General features: G+C 41.2%; 1 protein-coding gene across 2 annotated transcripts in view; it reads right to left on the reverse strand.

Annotated features, from left to right (window-relative positions):
- Positions 1-5,414: 5,414 nt before the first annotated feature.
- Positions 5,415-18,842, reverse strand: part of LOC148364857 (carbohydrate sulfotransferase 11-like) — a 35,801-nt gene continuing 22,373 nt past the window's right edge. For both annotated transcript variants that reach the window (XM_088339059.1, XM_088339058.1), the window contains exon 3: positions 5,415-8,548. In XM_088339059.1, the coding sequence (XP_088195185.1) occupies positions 7,706-8,548 (843 nt within the window). In that variant the 3' untranslated portion in view covers positions 5,415-7,705. The remainder of the gene's footprint in view (positions 8,549-18,842) is intronic.

Raw genomic sequence — 18,842 nt, forward strand, 5'->3', positions numbered from 1 at the left:
CTCTCTCTCTCCCTCTCGACATCTCTCCATGTCTCTCCTTTTCTCTTCCTTTGTTGCTCTTTGTCTCTTTCTCTCTCTGTGTCTTTTTAACTTATTTTGCTCAAACTTCCTTTTTTTCCTTTACTCTCTTCTCTTTCTATCTTCCTACCCTTTGCACTTTCTTTTCTCTTTTCTCTCCTTCTCTTTCTATTTCTCTCTGGATTTCTTTCTTCCACTCCCTTTCTTTCCCCCTCTCTCATGACTTCTAGTCAAGTCAAGTCATTTTTATTTGTGACGCCCTTAATCACAAAGAGTCTCAAAGGGCTTCACAGGTTATTGCAAGGACTATTATTACACCATCCCCTGATCTGGAACCAACATGAAGGCAAGGAAAAACTCAAAAAACTTCAACATGAGGAAAATGAAGAAATCTCTTGTTTCTCACGCTCTCTCCCTTTCTCTTTCTTTGTCCCGCCCTCTCTCCCTCTCTCTCTTAGTTCTTTATCTCTCTTTTTCTTTCTCTTTAATCTACCAGATCATGCACGCTAAGGGACTATTTTTTTAAGACTATTATTACACCATCCCCTGATCTGGAACCAACGTGAGGGCAAGAAAAAACTCAAAAAACCTCAACATGAGGAAAATGAAGAAACCTTCTCTTTTTGTCTCTTTTGTTTCTCACGCTCTCCCTCTCTCTCTTTTTCTTTCTTTGTGAACTAATATACATTTTCAGTCTCAGTCACTGTAAGCACAAAGCATACTTTTTGCCATTTGACGTTTCCACTTAAGAACATACATTTATAATTTAACTCTATGTGTAAAATGTCTACAGGGTTGGGTAGGGTTACTTTAACTGGATTACTTTCAATTACTTTTGGATGACTCCAATAGCAAATATGCTAATAAAAGACAAAATAAATTAAATACGCAGCACGGGGGCGCAGTGGTTAGCGCGTGTGTGGCACAGTTCATGTCTTGGGAACCTCCTGCGTGGGTTCAACTCCAGCTCCAGACTTCCTGTGCGGAGTAGGGTGGTCCTTAATGGGGGTCGAAATTTTTTTTTTTGAAATATTGGGCTCTGACCCCCCGCATATGTTCTTATATCGATAAAAACACACTGTGTGCAATTTTGAGCAATTTGGATAATATTTAGAGGTAGCTCAACGACTTTGAAATTTCCCAAAATGGTAAAATTTTGGCAATTTTCGAGAAAAAACGGAAATCTTAACCCTATGTGTACGGCGTTTTAGAACATCCAATTTCAGTCCATTGCTTATAATTGTAACACAAGAAAAGTTACAAATAACTTTGTACACTAGGTCTGATATAAAGTGCGAAAAATCCTTATTTTTCATACCAAAATTTCAGAGGCCTTGAGCGACCTCTAAATATCCTTTGATTTTGTTGAAACTTTGCCTAATTACGTTTTGTATATATTGGAACATATTCAAGGGGTCAGAGCATGAAATTTTAAAAGTCGAAAAATAAGGACCACCCTAGTGCGGAGTTTGTATGTTCTCCCCGTGCTTGCGTGGGTTTCCTCCGGGCACGCCGGTTTCCTCCCACGTTCCAAAAACATGCATTTCAGGTGAATTGGCCGGTCCAAATTGTCCCTAGGTGTGAATGAGCGAGCGCGTTGTCTGTCCCTGTGTGCCCTGCGATTGGCTGGCAACCAGTTCAGGGTGTCCCCTGCCCAATGCCCGGAGATGGCTGGGATGGGCTCCAGCCCCACCTGCGACCCTAATGAGGATAAGCGGTACGGCTAATGAGATGAGAAACTAAATATTAATAAAATGATGACTCACAACACGTGGTAAGCTTTCTCTCCTGGCTTTGATCTCTTTGATCTCCGGCAAAACGAACATAAAATGCCACAGAAACAATGAAAAGAAATCCAAACAGCTTGCCAACATAATTTTTGCCGTTGCATGTATTCCGTTACTCCCCAAGCCTGCACAAAATGGAGTCATTTTATTCATATTTAGTTTCTTTTGTCTTTTATTAGCATATTTAGTATTGGAGTAATCCAAAAGTCATTGAAAGTAATCCAGTTAAAGTAACCCTACCCAACCCTGGAGGTCTAGTATCGTCCTTTCTGAATGCAATGCTTTAGTGTCTAATATTCAATGAAATAAACTGTTTCTTATTGACATTTATTCGAACATTGCGTCAACATTTTTGGGAGGCTCGCAAGATGCAATTCGGTCAGAAATAGCACAATAAATTAAAAAAAATGGTAATAAGAGTATCAAATGAAACACAGGCACATTTATATTATTTTTTTTCTCCGGGGTGAACTGAAGTTTGAGCGTCAAAAGGCACATGCGAGACATTCACTGTCCAAATGCGATCAGAAACATTCATTGTGTTTTGAAATATCGCCCAACAGAGAAATCACATTTCGTGTGCGAACTGAAAACAAGAAATCCTCATCCAATTTTGAAAAAAAAATCGTTTTCACAATCAAAGACTAGTATTCACTTGATAACTGTTTACAGTGAGAGAAAAATTGAACCCAATTTTACCTTGTTTGCCTTGTAAGCTGTACAAATGAAGGAAGAACCGTTAAATCCCATAAATAACACATACACAATGTTCCCTGTCATTTTCCTTACGGGTCTGAGCGTTCACACAAATTCGGTGAGCAACGCTTGAAACAACAGTGAGCAACGGCAATCCCAAGCGTGGCAACTGAGTCATTATCAAACATGTCCAAAACTTGACATCAAGTTACATTTTGCGGAGTTTCCGGCAATGCAAAATTATTTTTCACTTTTGAATGAATTGACTCATGTACTATAGCAAAGCTTGTACGGCCTACAAACGTCATTTTTTTTTTACAATTCTTTTAAAAAAATTCCTTTTTTTTTTTGTCGCATAATACTAACATTTTTGGGGGCTTATTTAGTCGGTTGCACGATACACAATTGTATTTAATCGCATTTTTTAGTGGAAGTACAATGTTGGCAACAAGATTCACTTGATATCATTGGAAATTATTTGAATGCAACACACACTTTTTCTTCTTTTTTTCCTGTTTTTTTTCTATTTTTTAAAAATTCCTTTAAAATAAATCTCTTTGTGTTTATTTTTTCCCGAGCTGTTACTATTTCATTTTTGTTTTCTATTTCCTTTTTTTTTCCTTTGTTTCTTACTTTTCTTTTTTTCTGGCTTTTTTTCTGAATTTTTCCGTCTTTTTTTTCTATCTTTTGTTTCATTTTTTTCTCAGCTTTTTACTACTTTTTCATTTTGGTATTTTTTCTTTTTTGTTCTATTCCCCCTTCCTTCAAGTCATTTTCTGCATAATTGTACATAATATTTGGTCATATAGGGATGAAAGAAGCAAAAACCACCTGAAGAGCCGTTTAGGACCCGAAAGAGCCGGTTCTTTATAGTGAGCTGAGCCGAAGTAGCCGATTCTCGAAAAACTCTACTGACTTTACTCAACTTCGTTCTACTTCGACCTTGACTTCCAAATACCGCATTTAGAACACGTCAGGGGAACCCTTGTATTTTTACCTTCATGCACTGGGGGCGGCAGTAGCTCAGGAAGTAGAGCGCTCGTCTTGGGATCAAGGGAACCCAGTTCGAATCCCAGCTCATCCGTGTTACATGTTGAAGTGTCCTTGGGTAAGACACTGAACCCCTAATACCCCCCATAAGCAGGTTAGCGCCTTACATGGCTGCAATACAAGGCCGCTAATGGGAAATGTGGAGCACATTGTAAAGCGCTTTGGGAAGCCTTGACTTGAAAAGCGCTATATCAATGCAGATCATTTCATTTCATTTTCATTTCACTGTAACTTTGACTTAATTGGCTTCTTAATTAGCAATTTCAAGCCGTGATTTTTGTGAGCTGGCTAGATTTTCTTTTGCGCGGAAAAGCTCTGGGTAGTGCGCGATTGCGCACACACGCAGCTTAGAGGGAACATTGCACATACCCATATTAAACAATTACCGTATTTTCCGCACTATAAGGCGCACCTAAAAGTCTTGTTTTTTTTCAAAAGCTGACCATGCGCCTTATAACACAGTGCGCCTTATATATGGCTCAATATTAAATTCGCAAGGTCTCGCAACTACGAGAAACAGCCGCCGACTCCATTTTTCGCGCTGTGCATACTGGGAAATATTAAACGATTGGTAGTTGCCGGGGCTCGTGTTGTATTTGTTTACTAAGTGGCAAAATGGCTACCCCATTAAACTGCTTAATTCATATTCAACAAATACAGTATTTGTCTGAATCCAGGGTTATGACTGGTGAAGATGTAAAGCACAATTTACCTTAAACAAACGCAGAATTATTCAGAATGTCACGTTTGACAGAGAGAGAGAGAGAGCGAGAGAGAGAGAGAGAGAGAGAGAGAGATTCTCTTTCATACGTGCATTTGTATAAAAAATGGCTCCTGTTAAGAGACACGCGTACAACGCCGAGTTTAAACTCAAAGCGATCAGTCACGCAGCACAACACGGCAATAGAGCGGCAGCGAGAGAGTTAAACTTAAATGAATCGATGGTACGGAAGTGGAGAAAGGATGAAGATAAGCTCCGCCAAGTAAGGAAAACTCAACAAAGTTTCCGTGGCAATAAAGCAAGATGGCCAGAGTTAGAGGAGACACTTGAACAGTGGGTTGTTCAACAAAGAGCGGCAAGCAGAAGTGTCAGTACGATAACTATACGTATGAAGGCAACAGCGCTGGCACAAAAACACCGGACGTGTTGGATGGCCCATTCACTGAGATATGGTCAATTCGAACACAGCAGAAGAAGAATTCGAGGGATTCGTCGATGAGGAGCTTATAGAGTGATCTTTGTTTTTCTTTTGTGTGTTTACGTTTTACATTTTACAGTTATTATGTTATTGCTTTGCACTCGTTGTTTTTGCACATTACGAGTGTCACTTTATTGCGATTTCACTAACGTTTCATTTAAAATAACAGTATCAGACGTTTTTTTCTTTGCGTGTTGACTAAATGGACAAAAAATAAAATGATATGTCGATGTTGTTCAAAGATGTGTCACGAAAATGCTTTACCTCAGAGAAAATAATAAAACGGCTGTTTATTTATTTTGGGAGTGAATGGAGTTGTGGAAAGCTTGTTTGTTAATAAAGTTTGACCTTTTTGAATATTTTGTTGACATTCCCTTGAGCGTGGCAACATCTAGAGGTTGCATAAAGTAACTACATTCTCTACTGTAGTCAAGTCGTCACATTTATTTACCGTAAATAGCCCTTAATCCCAAAAATGTCTCGAAGGACTGCACAGGATTACAATTACAAAATTGCACAATTACCTGATCTTAAACCAGCATGCACTTATAGCGCCTTATAATGGGGTGCGTCTTATGTATGGCATAAGTTTTAAAATATATCATTCATTGAAGGTGCGCCTTATAACATGGTGCGCCATATAGTGCGGAAAATACGGTAGTCCCCAAAAATTCCTCTCCAGTTTTAAATAATAGTTGTTTACTGTATATTTTTTGAATGTGAGATAAATGTCATTAGTATTACTATAATATATACTTTCGTGCACGTCGGCGCGGTGGTTGGGGCGTGTGCAGCACAGTTCTAAGGTCTCGGGAACCTCCTGTGTGGGTTCAAATCCAGCTACCGGACTTCCTGTGCAGAGTTTGTATGTTCTCCCCGTGCTTGCGTGGGTTTTTCTCTGGGTACTCCGGTTTTTCTCCCACAATCCAAAAACATGCATTTCAGGTGAATTGGCCGGTCCAAATGGTCCCTAGGTGTGACTGAGCGAGTGAGTTGTCTGTCCCTGTGTGCCCTGCGATTGGCTGGCAAGCAGTCATGGTGTCCCCCGCCCACTTCCTGAAGATAGCTGGGAAGGGCTCCAGCACCCCCGCGCCCCTACTGAGGATAAGCGGTGCAGATAATGGATGGATGGATGATTACTGTGAACATGTTTTTAAAGTGGGCGGCACGGCGGCCGAGTGGTTAGCGAGGACAGGAAGTATTTTGTTCAGATCGAAGACTATACGTCAGACCAATTGGCAGTGACCTGTGGGGTCCCCCAGGGGTCCATTCTGGGACCCCTCTTGTTCAATTTTTACATGCTGCCCCTGGGGCAGTTAACACGCAGTAATAACGTGTCCTACCATAACTATGACACTCAGATTTACATCTCGCTGACAGCAGGTGAACATGGGCCCGTGAACTCACTCTGTCACTGCCTCCAACAGATCACTTTGTGGATGCAAAACAACTCTCTCCAACTCAACTCAGACAAGACTGAAGTCATTGTTTTATGGCCCACAAATTCCCCAGAGCAAGTGTCATCAGTCATCTGGAATCACTTAGTTTAAAAGCTAAAAATCAGGTTAGAAATCTCAGGGTAATAATGGACTCAGACCTAAACTTTAACAGCCACATTAAATCCATAACATCATCAGCCTTTTACCATCTCAAAAACATTGTCAGAATCAAAGGTTTACTGTCCAAACCAGACTTAGAGAAACTTATTCACGCATTAATCTCTAGCAGGTTAGACTACTGTAACGGCCTTCTGACTGGACTTTCTAAACGGGCTGTAAGACAGCTGCAGAACATCCAGGACGCTGCTGATCGAGTCCTGACTAGAACCAGGAAGTACAACCATATCAGTCCTGTGCTCAGGTCTCTGCACTGACTTCCTGTCGCTCAGAGAATAGACTTTAAAACAGCTCTGCTGGTGTATAAGTCTCTTCATGGTCTAGCACCAAAGTACATCTGTGACACGCTGGTCCCATATGAACCATCTCGGACCCTGAGAACCTCAGGGACAGGCCTTCTGCTGGTGCCCAGAGCCAGGACTAAACAGGGTGAAGCTGTGGTTCAGTTCCATGCAGCTAAACTCTGGAATAGTCTTCCTGATGACCTCAGACAGGCGTCTACTCCGACAGTGTTTAAGTCCAGGCTGAAAACAGCTCTGTCCAACTGTGCATTGACTGAAAGGGTTCTATCTGCACTCTTCGCTTTTACTTTATTTTAATTCATTGATTTTATTATCTTTTTTCTGTGGTTTTAATGCAATTTAAAACTTTTCAATGTCTTTTTCTTCTATGTTTTAACTGTAATTGAGTGTTTTCAACCTGTCTCTTTGCCATTTCTGTAAAGCACTTTGAATGGCCTTGTGTATGAATTGTGCTATACAAATAAACGTGCCTTGCCTTGCCTTTAAAGCAGCCTTAAAGTTTAAGTTGAAGGTTTTACGTGGCTTTAACTCATTCAAGTTTTAAAGCGGATTTAACCTTTAAATTAAAAATGGTTTTCAGGTTTTATCACATTATGTTTGGCAGCCCTTTTCTAGGCTGCAATTGAGTCCTTTCTATTTCCCGTCGGATATTTAAACAATCTCTTAGGAAAATAACAAAGTTTCATAACAAAGGGGGTTTCTCCTGGGTGAGTTGTTAGCCCTCCGCAGGATAGTCGGTTGGTGGGGCTGCCACCTCACAGCGTACCAACACGCTGGGGTCTTTGTTTGTCTGGAACCTACCCCGGAGACCGGCCCGCCATGGGCGACCCTACCAGGAGCAAGCTCCCGACGGTATCGCTCTCCAGGGTCACTGGAACACGCAAGCCCCCTCGCCGCATCAAGGCCAGACCCATCCGAGGGGTCTGGCCTTAGGAAAATGTTATTTATGGGATTTTACTGTAAGTGAGGTTGTAAATTCATTACTGTTACTGTCCTATCCCATCATTAACAGATGTCAACCAAAATGCCGCAATTTTTCAAAACTTGAGGTATGCTGGCATCGAGTAGTTAAACAGCAGGAAGTCCATGCGAAAGAGGTTAAACAATTTCTTCTGATAGAAGGGGCTGATGTTCAGAAAGAACTTTGCAGTCATGTCTCCCGTAGTCCTGGCGCTCTTCGAGGAGGTTGGGAACCTGACCTTGTCCTCCACTCCCGCCAATCGCAGCACATAGCTGGAGTCCTGCTCCAGCGTCTCGTACTTGCCCACCACGTCGTAGTGGATAAGGCAAGGGTGGCACAGCGAGTGCACCCGTTCCCAGTGCTCGTTGAAGGGTTCCTCGATCTGGGTGGCCGGGTCCACCAGATAATACACAAACTCCTCGAAGGAGACGTCGTGGCCTTTCTCCAGAGCTTCCGGCTGAGGGTTGGCCCTGTGTCGGCGCACTATCTTGGTGCCGTATCGTTTATGAAATGCCGTGTTGTAGCTCCGGGTGAATTTGTTTCTGTAGGCGGACACGAGCCGTTCGAAAGGCTCCCGCACGAAGACGAACTTCAAGTAGGAGCGGAGGCGTCGGTTGATCTGGGAAGGGGAGTATTCGGACAAGGCGTGCAGGTTTCCTGAGACGTGGGCCTCGTTCGCCGGTATATCCAAAGGGTCTTGACGGGATCCGGCGGCACCGGTTAGGACCATGAGTACTCGCTTCCAGTTGGTGCAGGCCACTTTGGGGACGTAGCAGTACAGTAAACCGTGCTGGTCATCTACAATAATGTGCTTTAGGTCTTCGGGTATAAGAACTCGACGTTTACGGGTGTAGGAGCGACAGGCTTCTTCTAGAGACTCACGTCGGCCTTGATGGATGGTTTGCACAGTTGACTCTACCTACAATGGAACAAAAAAACAGTTATATTTAGGACGTACCGCATTTTCCGCACTATAAGACGCATCGGATTACGAGATGCACCCGAAACAATAGTCTTTTGTCGTATGTTTTTCGTACATAAAGTGAACCAAGATGAATTATATTGTACATATAGAATAGAATAGAATAGACCTTTATTGTCATTGTTACAAAATGGGTTAACATATTGTGACAACGAAATTGGGCATGACACTCCAGTTTCACACATTCACAGTGAGGTAAAAAAAAACAGAAGATAAAGGAACAGAGAAGACAAAGTTATAAAACAAGGAGGATAAGGTTATAGTTATAATTTACACAAAATTTACACAATAACAGTGTAATGAATAATTATTGTGCAACGATTAACAAGTTCAATGATTAAGAAGACGATTAACATTGTTTGCAACCAGATTGTGACGTGAGTAACGTTCCCTGTAATTTTCCTTACGGGTCTGAGCGTTCACACAAAGTCGGTGGGCAACGCTTGAAACAACAGTGAGCAACAGCAATCCCAAGTGTGGCAACTGAGTCATTATCAAACATGTCCAAAACTTGACATCACGTTACATTTTGCTGAGTTTCCGGCAATGCAAAAAAAATTCACTTTTGAAGGAATTGACTAATGTATTATTGCAAAGGCTGTACGGCCTACAAACGTCATTTGTTTTTACAAAAATTCTTTTATTAGATTTCCATTTCTTTTTCGTAATATCTTTTGTGGCATAATACTAACATTTTTGGGGGCTTATTGAGTCGGTTGCACGATACTCAACTGTATTTAATCACATTTTTTAGTGGAAGTAACAATGTTGGCAACAAGATTGACTTGGTATCATTGGAAATTATTTGAATGCAACACAAACTTTTTCTTCTTTTTTCCTGTTTTTTTCTATTCGTTTTTAATTCCTTTAAAAAAATCTCATTGTGTTTATTTTTTCCTAGCTCTTACTTTTTTCTTTTTGTTCTCCGTTTACTTTTTTCCTACATTTTCTTTTTTTTTTTGACTTTTTTCTGAAATTTTCCTTCTTTTTTCTCTTCCCTTTTTTTCTCAGCTTTTCACTACTTTTTCATTTTGGTATTTTTTTCTTTTTGGTTCTATTCCCCCTTCCTTTAAGTCATTTTGTGCATAATTTTACATGTCCTGAATCAGTAGTGCAATATAGCAGCAAGAAGTTTTTTTTTTAAATTATTGATTAAACAGTACAGAAGTTATTTGAAAAAAAAAAAATAATAATAACAATGACCATTTTTAAAGCATAGTACATTTATTTGTTCAGCCTGTAAATAATATTTGTTCTTTGGTTTCAATGTATAATGGATCATTTAATAAATAAATTTAAATAAATGAATGAATAAATAGGGCAGCACGGTGGCGCAGTAATGAGCGCGTGTGCAGCACAGGTCTGAGGTCATGAGATCGAACCTCCTGTGTGGAGTTTGCATGTTCTCCCCGTGCATGTCATTAATTAACATGCATTTCAGGTTAATTGGCCAAAACCAAATTGTCCCTAGGTGTGACTGAGCGAGTGAGTTGTCTGTCCCTATGTGCCCTGCGATTGGCTGGCAACCAGTTGAGGGTGTCCCCTGCCCACTGCATGAGGATGGCTGGGATTGGCTCCAGCACCCCCGCGACCCCGTGGGCACAAAGGTGCACTCTAAGGACAGCGAAGGTCATGTTGGGCCTTTTAGCTAACATTTATGACACATGCAAGTTTGGCACCGCACCAGCTTCATCATGTATAGAAATTATTTTACTGCTGAGTTTATTTCTCTTCAGGCATCTGGTCGGACAAGTCATCCAATGAAGGGATGTAATGAATTTGTGAAAAAAAAAATAGCTCCAGGGTTTAAAGCCAGGGTTGGGTAGGGTTACTTTAACTTGATTACTTTCAATTACTTTTGGATGACTCCAATAGCAAATATGCTAATAAAAGACAAAAGAAACTATATATGAATAAAATGATGACTCACAACACGTGGTAAGCTTTCTCTCCTGGCTTTGATCTCTTTGATCTCCGGCAAAACGAACATAAAATGCGACAGAAACAAAATGAAAATAAATCCAAACAGCTTTCCAACATCATTTTTGCCGTTCCATGTACCGTAAATCCCGGACTATAGAGCGCACCTGATTATAAGCCGCACCCACCATATTTTAAGAGGATAACCGATTTTGTACTTACACAAGCCGCATCTGTATTTAAGCTGCATGCGCCCACATTAAAACATGTAACACAATCACAATCACAAATTTAGCCCAAACCCGGCTTTGAGTCCTGCGATTGTAACTGAATACAAAGTACACAGTTAGCAAAACCACAGCCGGCAAAGTGAACAGAAATTATACCGGTACTTGACATTTGATGCAGACCTGCAGAGTCCGGGTACCCGTTGAAATTAATCCAAGGAAAAAAAGTCTATATTTCCAAAGGTAAGGGTGGGAAAAATATATACCGTATTTTCCGCACTATAAGGCGCACGTAAAAGCCTTTATTTTTTTCAAAAGCTGACCATGCGCCTTATAAATACAGTGCGCCTTATTTATGGATCAACATTAATTTGCAAAGTCTTCCAACTAACTTGCAGCCGCCGACTAGATTTTCCCCCGAACGCCAAGTAGTACGCGGTGTATGCTGGGATTTATTTACCGGCGTTTCATTGGCTAACCAATGTGTCAATCATCATTTGAATCGATCACTATTGGCTTAAGTCATTCAGAGGTAAAGGGGGCGGATCCTTTTTATCATTTACAGGCTGGCATTGGCTTAAACGGCAAAACAAAGCCTGCAATTGGCCGAAAAAGATGAATGTGTATAGTACGTTGGGTTGACGGCATAGGGAGCATTTTTTACTATTCTGTATTTGTAAATATTTTTTTCTCCTGGATTTAAAACACTCACGGATATAAGAGGACATTGGTTGCACATTATTATGAACACAACGACTTCGGTGAGCTACTCCGGCTATATATTTTCCCTTTATCTTGTTTCAGACTGAACTCGATGTTTCCGTGATAAGCGGTGCAGATGATGGATGGAATGGAGTGTCTATTTTTAAATTAAACTCAATTCCAAGTGTTTATTGTCATATGCACAGTAAAGTTGCGAGCGAAAATAGAAACTAAGGAATGGTTGGCATTTCTTGAATCCCAAGACTTGAACCTTCCGAATGATGGAACGATGCATTTGAGTGACATCGTACGGACACCGCATCCGCACGTGTTCTCGGCACGTATTTGCGTCTTTGCAAGCTTTGGGAATGAACTATCTGACTGTTTTGTCCACGTTCCCATTGTAGCGCCTTATAATCCGGTGCGTCTTATGTATGTCAAAAATAGGACCAAAAACTGTTTTTTCGGGGTGCGCCCTATAACCCGGTGCGCCTTATAGTGCGGAAAATACGGTAATCAAGTTAAAGTAACCCTACCCAACCCTGTTTAAAGCTCATTCTATTTGGATTGTGCAAGTGTTATTCTTTATTTTTTTTCCCTCCCGAGCACAAAGAAGCAAACAAAACGCTACAAGTCAATCAAACCTGCCAGGGATGATTTATCTCCTATACGTTTGTCCTTTTCACAGGGATCCTTAACTGAAAACATATTTAGAAAGCAGCCACAATGTTCTCTTTATGTCAGGCACGCCTTAGGGCACATGTGTCAAAGAGGCGGCCCGCGGGCCGGATCAGGCCCACTAAGGGATTGAATCCGGCCCGCGAGACAACACTCAGAGAAGCGCCAGAGAAAAACAAGCGGCAGGTTGAAATATGTCAACTTGATGTTGCCAAAGCTAGGCTCCTCGAACAAAGACACTGTACTTGTATTCATTTCTCTCTCTCCCTCTCTCTCTTTTTTCCACCCCTTTTCTCCCACTCTCTGTCTCTTTCACTCTCTGTGTCTCTCTTTTTCTCTTCCTTCGTTGCTCTTTGTCTCTTTCTCTCTCTGTGTCTTTTTAACCTCTTCTGCTCTAACTTCCTTTTTCCTTTTCTCTCTTTTCTTTTTCTTTCTTCCTACCCTTTGCGCTTTTTTTTCTCTGTTCTCTCCTTCTGTCTCTCTATTTCTCCTAGGATTTCTTTCTTCCTCTCCCTTTCTTTTCTCCCTCTCTTGCAACTCTTTATCTCTTGTTTCTCACGCTGTCTCTCTCTCTCTCTTTTTTTTCCACCCCTTTTCTCCCACTCTCTGTCTCTGTCTCTTTCACTCTCTGTGTCTCTCTTTTTCTCTTCCTTGGTTGCTCTTTGTCTCTTTCTCTCTGTGTGTCTTTTTAACCTCTTCTGCTCTAACTACCTTTTTTCCTTTTCTCTCTTTTCTTTTTCTCTCTTCCTACCCTTTACGCTTTTTTTTCCCGTTCTCTCCTTCTGTCTTTCTATTTCTCTTTGGATTTCTTTCTTCCTCTCCCTTTTTTTTTCTCCCTCTCTCGCGACTCTATCTCTTTCTCACACTCTCTCCCTCTCTCTCTTTTTCTTTCTTTGTCCCGCCCTCTCTCCTTTTCCCTCCCTCTTTTGTCTTTATCTCTCTTTTTCTTTCTCTTGAATCTACTAGTCCGGCCCCCGACAGAATGTTTGTTCTTTCGTGTGGCCCCCGAGTTAAAATGAGTTTGACACCCCTGCCTTAGGGTTTTTAATTTATATTCAATGCACAAGATATAATCTGTGATGAATTATCTATGGCTGCAAGATGCAAGTAAAGAAGGCATCCGATGAGATTCCTACGCAACAATGAAAAACAGAAGGAAGTCGCTGAGGCAGTTAAACACTATAGAAATCAACGCCATATTTTTCTTTTTTGATGCAGACATCCGAAAGCGTCTCAGGAGATGGCTCAGTACATCACGTCCTTGGATTCCAGAATTTGAGATGTAAAGACATTTGTTTTTTATTACGTGTTCTTAACATTGAAATACAACATCGACCCCATTGACCACAACATGCACTGGGAGACCTCCAACTGTTATTGACATTATGGATTTGGCTGTACAAGTTTTAAAAAAATAAGCCAACTGTTTCCAATAATAAATATATGGGAGATGGTTTTCGAAGACACTTGACTTGAAGATAGATGAGAGCCTAAAAAGAAAATATATGAGTCATATCAGCATGACTGTGAGACCTATAGCTAACATCCAAAAGTCAAATTCTTCTCGGGTCTTTTTTTTTCCCCCCTCTTTCTCTTTACAATTTAATCCCTCAGTAAAGCTGCTGAGTTCTTAATGGTCTGCGACGAGATACTGCCAAGGCTAGCGGATTAATATATGTCACTGCGCTAATACAACAAAGATGTTTTTCCTTTTTCCCCCAGTTTTAAGTACCGTATTTTCCGCACTATAAGGCGCACCTAAAAGCCTTTATTTTTTTCAAAAGCTGACCATGCGCCTTATAATACAGTGCGGCTTATTTATGGATCAATATTAAGTCACAAAGTCTTGCAACTAATGCAGCAGCCGCCGACTCGATTTTCCCCCGAACGCCAAGTAGTCCGCGGTGTATGCTGGGATTTATTTACCGGCGTTTCATTGGCTAACCAATGTGTCAATCATCATTTGAATCGATCACTATTGGCTAAAGTTATTCGGAGGTAATGGGGGCGGATCCTTTTTATCATTTACAGGCTCGCATAGGCTAAAGGGGCGAAACAAAGCCTGCAATTGGCCGAAAAAGATGAATGTGAATCACACGTTGGGTTGCACTACGGCAGGGGTGTCAAACTCATTTCAACTCGGGGGCCACACGGTAGAACAAACATTCTGTCGGGGGCCGGACTTGTAGATTAAAGAGAAAGAAAAAGAGATAAAAAGTAAGAGACAGAGGGAGGGAAAAGGAGAGAGGGCGGGACAAAGAAAGAAAAAAGGGAGAGATGGAGAGAGCGTGAGAAACAAAAGATTAAAAGTCGTGAGAGAGGGGGAAAAGAAAGGGAGAGGAAGAAAGAAATCCAAAAAGAAATAGAAAAACAGAAGAGGGGAAAAGAGAAAAGAAAGCGCAAAGGTAGGAAGAGAGAAAGAGAAAAGAGAGAAAAGTAAAAAAGGAAGTTAGGCCACACGATAGAACAAACGTTCTGTCGGGGGCCGAACTATTAGATTAAAGAGAAAGAAAAAGAAAGATAAAGAAATATGAGTGAGAGAGGGAAAAGGAGAGAGGGCGGGACAAAGAAAGAAAAAGAGAGAGAGGGAGGGAGCGTGAGAAACAAAAGATAAAAAGTCGTGAGAGAGGGAGTAAAGAAAGGGAGAGGAAGAAAGAAATCCAAAGAGAAATAGAAAGACAGAAGGAGAGAAAAGAGAAAAGAAAGCGCGAAGGGTATGAAGAGAGAAAGAGAAAAAGGAAAAAAGGAAGTTAGAGCAAAAGAAGTTAAAAAGACACAGAGAGAGAAAGAGACAAAGAGCAATAAAGGAAGAGAAAAACAGACATAGAGAGTGAAAGAGACAGAGACAGAGTGGAGGAAACAGGGTGGAAAAGAAAGAGAGAGAGGGAGTGAGAGAAAGAAACACAAGTACAATGTCTTTGTTCGAGGCACCTGGCTTTGGCAACATCAAGAGGACATATTTCAACCTGCAGCTTGTTTTTCTCTTGCGCTTCTCTGAGTGTTGTCTCGCGGGCCAGATTCAATCCCTTAGCGGGCCTGATCCGGCCCGCGGGCCGCCTCTTTGACACCTGTGCACTACAGCATAGAGAAAACATTTTTTTACTATTCTGTATTTGTAAATATTTGACTCTCCTGGATTTACTACACTCACGGTTATAAGAAGACCATGGTTACGTATCATTATTGAACGTGATGGCTGCAAGAGAACTTAGGTGAGCTATGCGGCTTTATATTTTCCCGGTATCTTGTTTTAGAACGATCTTGATGTTTCTGTGATGAGTCTATTTTTAAATTCAATTCAATTCAAAGTGTTTATTGTCATATGCACAGTAAAGAACCCTGTTTCCCTGCACAATAAAATTCTGACTTTGCTGTCCACGCAGTGGCCAGCAAAAAATAAAATGGAAACTAAGACATGTTTGGCATTTCTTGAATCCCAAGACTTTAACCTTCCGAATGATATTTGGAACGATGCGTTTGAGTGATTGGTGACATCGTACATACGATGTTTCCGTACATGTCTGACACGTATTTGCTTCTTTGCAAGCAAGGGGGTAATACGTTGGACTAAACTATCCGACTGTTTGTCGACGTTCCCATTGTAGCGCCTTATAATCCGGTGCGCCTTATGTATGGAAAATATAGGACCTAAAACTATTTTTTGGGGGTGCGCCCTATAACCCGGTGCGCCTTATAGTGTGGAAAATACGGTACATGAGCTTCAGTGATTGGCATGAGAAAGCCAACCACAAGCAAGAGACATTAAGGAGATTCGGATAATTCTCTGGATCAGTCAAAACTTACTTTCACTCGGGCGAAACTAAACAGAGTTTTCAAATGTCAGTTTCCGTATGCACATCTTTGTTTGATGCGTTCTTTTTATACTGTCACTGGAGTAAAGCAATGCTCTAAAACCAGTTAGCTTAAAAATAGTCCATTAGGATCTAGTGGACCTATTTTAACAGGGGTTAGACTGACTCAATATTAATCTCATCTCATTAGCTGCACCGCTTATCCTCAGTAGGGTCGCGGGGCTGCTGGAGCCCATCCCAGCAATCATCGGGCAGTGGGCAGGAGACACCCTGAACTGGTTGCCAGCCAATCGCAGGGCACTCAATATTAATGACAAAAATGTTAAAAAGGTTGCTTAATTTTAGTTTGGTAACGAGAGAAGAAAAGAAGAAGGAAGAAATATATTTACTCGGCTGGTAGAAATAGCGTGCAGGAGAACATCCCGACAAGGCTAGGCTAAAAAGGCTGGCCTGCTAAATTGAAGGAAAGAGCTACTGTTTAGTCACCGGACTCTCTGTAGTTGGTTCTTCTTCCTTCTGCTTTGTAGGACTTTTTATATGATAGAGTGACGCCTAGTGGTCAAAAATTTCATCATGTACCGTTAATAAATGAAAACCGAATTGTCTCCCTGGCCGCTCGAGGACAGTGTTGAGTTTGTATAGCTTGGTGAGTTGGTTCTGGTGTGAAACTGCCTTCTCTTATCTATTAAACCTAACTACTTAACTTATTTAATGCCACACATGAAAATATTTTCCCTCGTTGTTTGTGAATAAATGCACACACAACAATTTCCTCTCATGTACAAAAAAATATGCTGGGAATGTCCATTGGCCAGTCAAAACTGTCACTGATTCAGTGTTCCGGTTTGCCCGCGTCCCTGCGTCCTAGACGCATCATTTTTCTGGGGACGCATCGAGTCAAATCAACGTGCGTCCCCAGGAAGCAACTTTTTTGACACAAAATTGTCACTATCATTTTTTAAGATTTACTGCACTCCAAACTTTTCGTGAGGCAGATCCGCCATTGTTGTTTTGGTCTCGCGGTTCGAGTTTTCGTCTGCACGCCGATCTCCAGTTTGAGTTGTATAGTGAAAGTCCATTTCTTTTTAAAAAAACGGCTTTTTCGGCTCAACTCATTAAAGAGAGCCGGCTCTCAAATGGCTCACTTGCTTCGATGCATTATATTACAAATGATTACCGTAAATTCCGGACTATGGAGCGCACCTGATTATGAGCCGCACCCACCACATTTCGGGAGGAAAACCAATTTTTGTACAAACACAAGCCGCACGCGCCCGCATTGAAACAACGCAATAAAAACACGAAATTAACCCATACCCGATACAGTCCAAAAAACACAGCCGGCAAAATGAACGGAAAATGATACCGGTACTTGAGATTTAATGCGGACCTGCAGAGTCCGGGTGCCCGTTAAAAGTAATGCAAGGAAAAAAGTGTATATTTCCAAAGGTAAGGGTGGAAAAAATATATATCCACTGTTGTCGGCCGCGTCCACAAACACGTCCCACCTTTACTCCACTTCCCGTCAGCCCGCGTTTGCCCCGCCCCTTCTTTCTCATTTGCTCGTACAAAACATATCAGAATAGGTTTCTAAAATAAATACATTACAAAAATATAGAGTTGCAAATACATATTATACATGGTTACACATATTTACAAAGAAAGACGGTACATCGAGAGTTTTCAAAGCTTTAATAATAATATTATAACTTTCATCCCAAACCGTGCCTGTGAAGGGTAGCAAAATGCTACTAGCAACACGCTCGCAACACAGTAATCAGCTCTGTTAAGAAAACATACCGTACTTGCAGTTAGCACGGTTAACCGTCCTCATCTTCCTCCTTATAATTGACGTCATCGAAATCGTCTTCCCCAGTATGGGAAAGAGACTAGGTCATATAGACGCCGCCCCACGCTCCCTTATTCACAAACACGCTAGCATCACGCTCGCAAAGTAAAGTTTATGTGCGGTAGCTCTGTTTCCTTCTTTATCGGACTGCTCGATTGCGTTTAGCTTGAAAGCTGCGTCATGTGCCTTTCTTTTTGCAATTTGCATGATGAGGATATGTCTACGCTAATTTAATTTGTGCACAAGCTAAGAAGTTGCAGTCTAAATCTTACCTTTTGTACTCGAGCGCCGCTAGCGGCCGTTAGAGAAATGACATAAATTGGCCGCATCACTGAATAAGCCGCAGGGTTGAACGTTTGGGAAAAAAGTAGCGGCTTATAGTCCGGAATTTACGGTATGTTGTATAAAGAAGTCAAGAAAAAAAGGAAGTATAAAATGAGAAAATGAAAAAAGACAGGTTTGTGGTGATCCCTTTTAATCCGTATATTACCAACAATAATTGAATGCAGAAAATGAATTCATAATTTGAATAAGAAAATGTATTATTCTACTTAATTCTATCTGCATGTATTTTTTCCTTCTACAGTGAACGTCCGAGCGACTTCATTTTTGAACTTTTTTTTAATAATAAACCTCATTCATGTCGAGCAACTCAGTGTCAAACAACAAAATGTTCATTAACATATATAAAAACATGCATTTCAGGTGAATTGGCCGGTCCAAATTGTCCCTAGGTGTGACTGAGCGAGTGAGTTGTCTGTCCCCTTGTGCCCTGCGATTGGCTGGCAACCAGTTCAGGGTGTCCCCTGCCCACTGCCCGATGATTGCTAGGATGGGCTCCAGCACCCCCGCGACCCTACTGAGGATAAGCGGTGAAGCTAATGAGATGAGATGAGATGATACAAGGAAACACATCTAAAATATAACATGTTAAACTACATAAATAAAAATGTTTGAAAAAAAAAGAAGATTTTTTTTGTACTTAAGGGAAAATACGTCAGTTTGTAAGGGCATGGAGCACACTAAATTTTGGGGACCCATAG

Source organism: Urocampus carinirostris, chromosome 6, assembly GCF_059441175.1.
Source record: "Urocampus carinirostris isolate Australia breed hairy pipefish chromosome 6, RoL_Ucar_1.0, whole genome shotgun sequence".
Classification (NCBI taxonomy): domain Eukaryota; kingdom Metazoa; phylum Chordata; class Actinopteri; order Syngnathiformes; family Syngnathidae; genus Urocampus; species Urocampus carinirostris.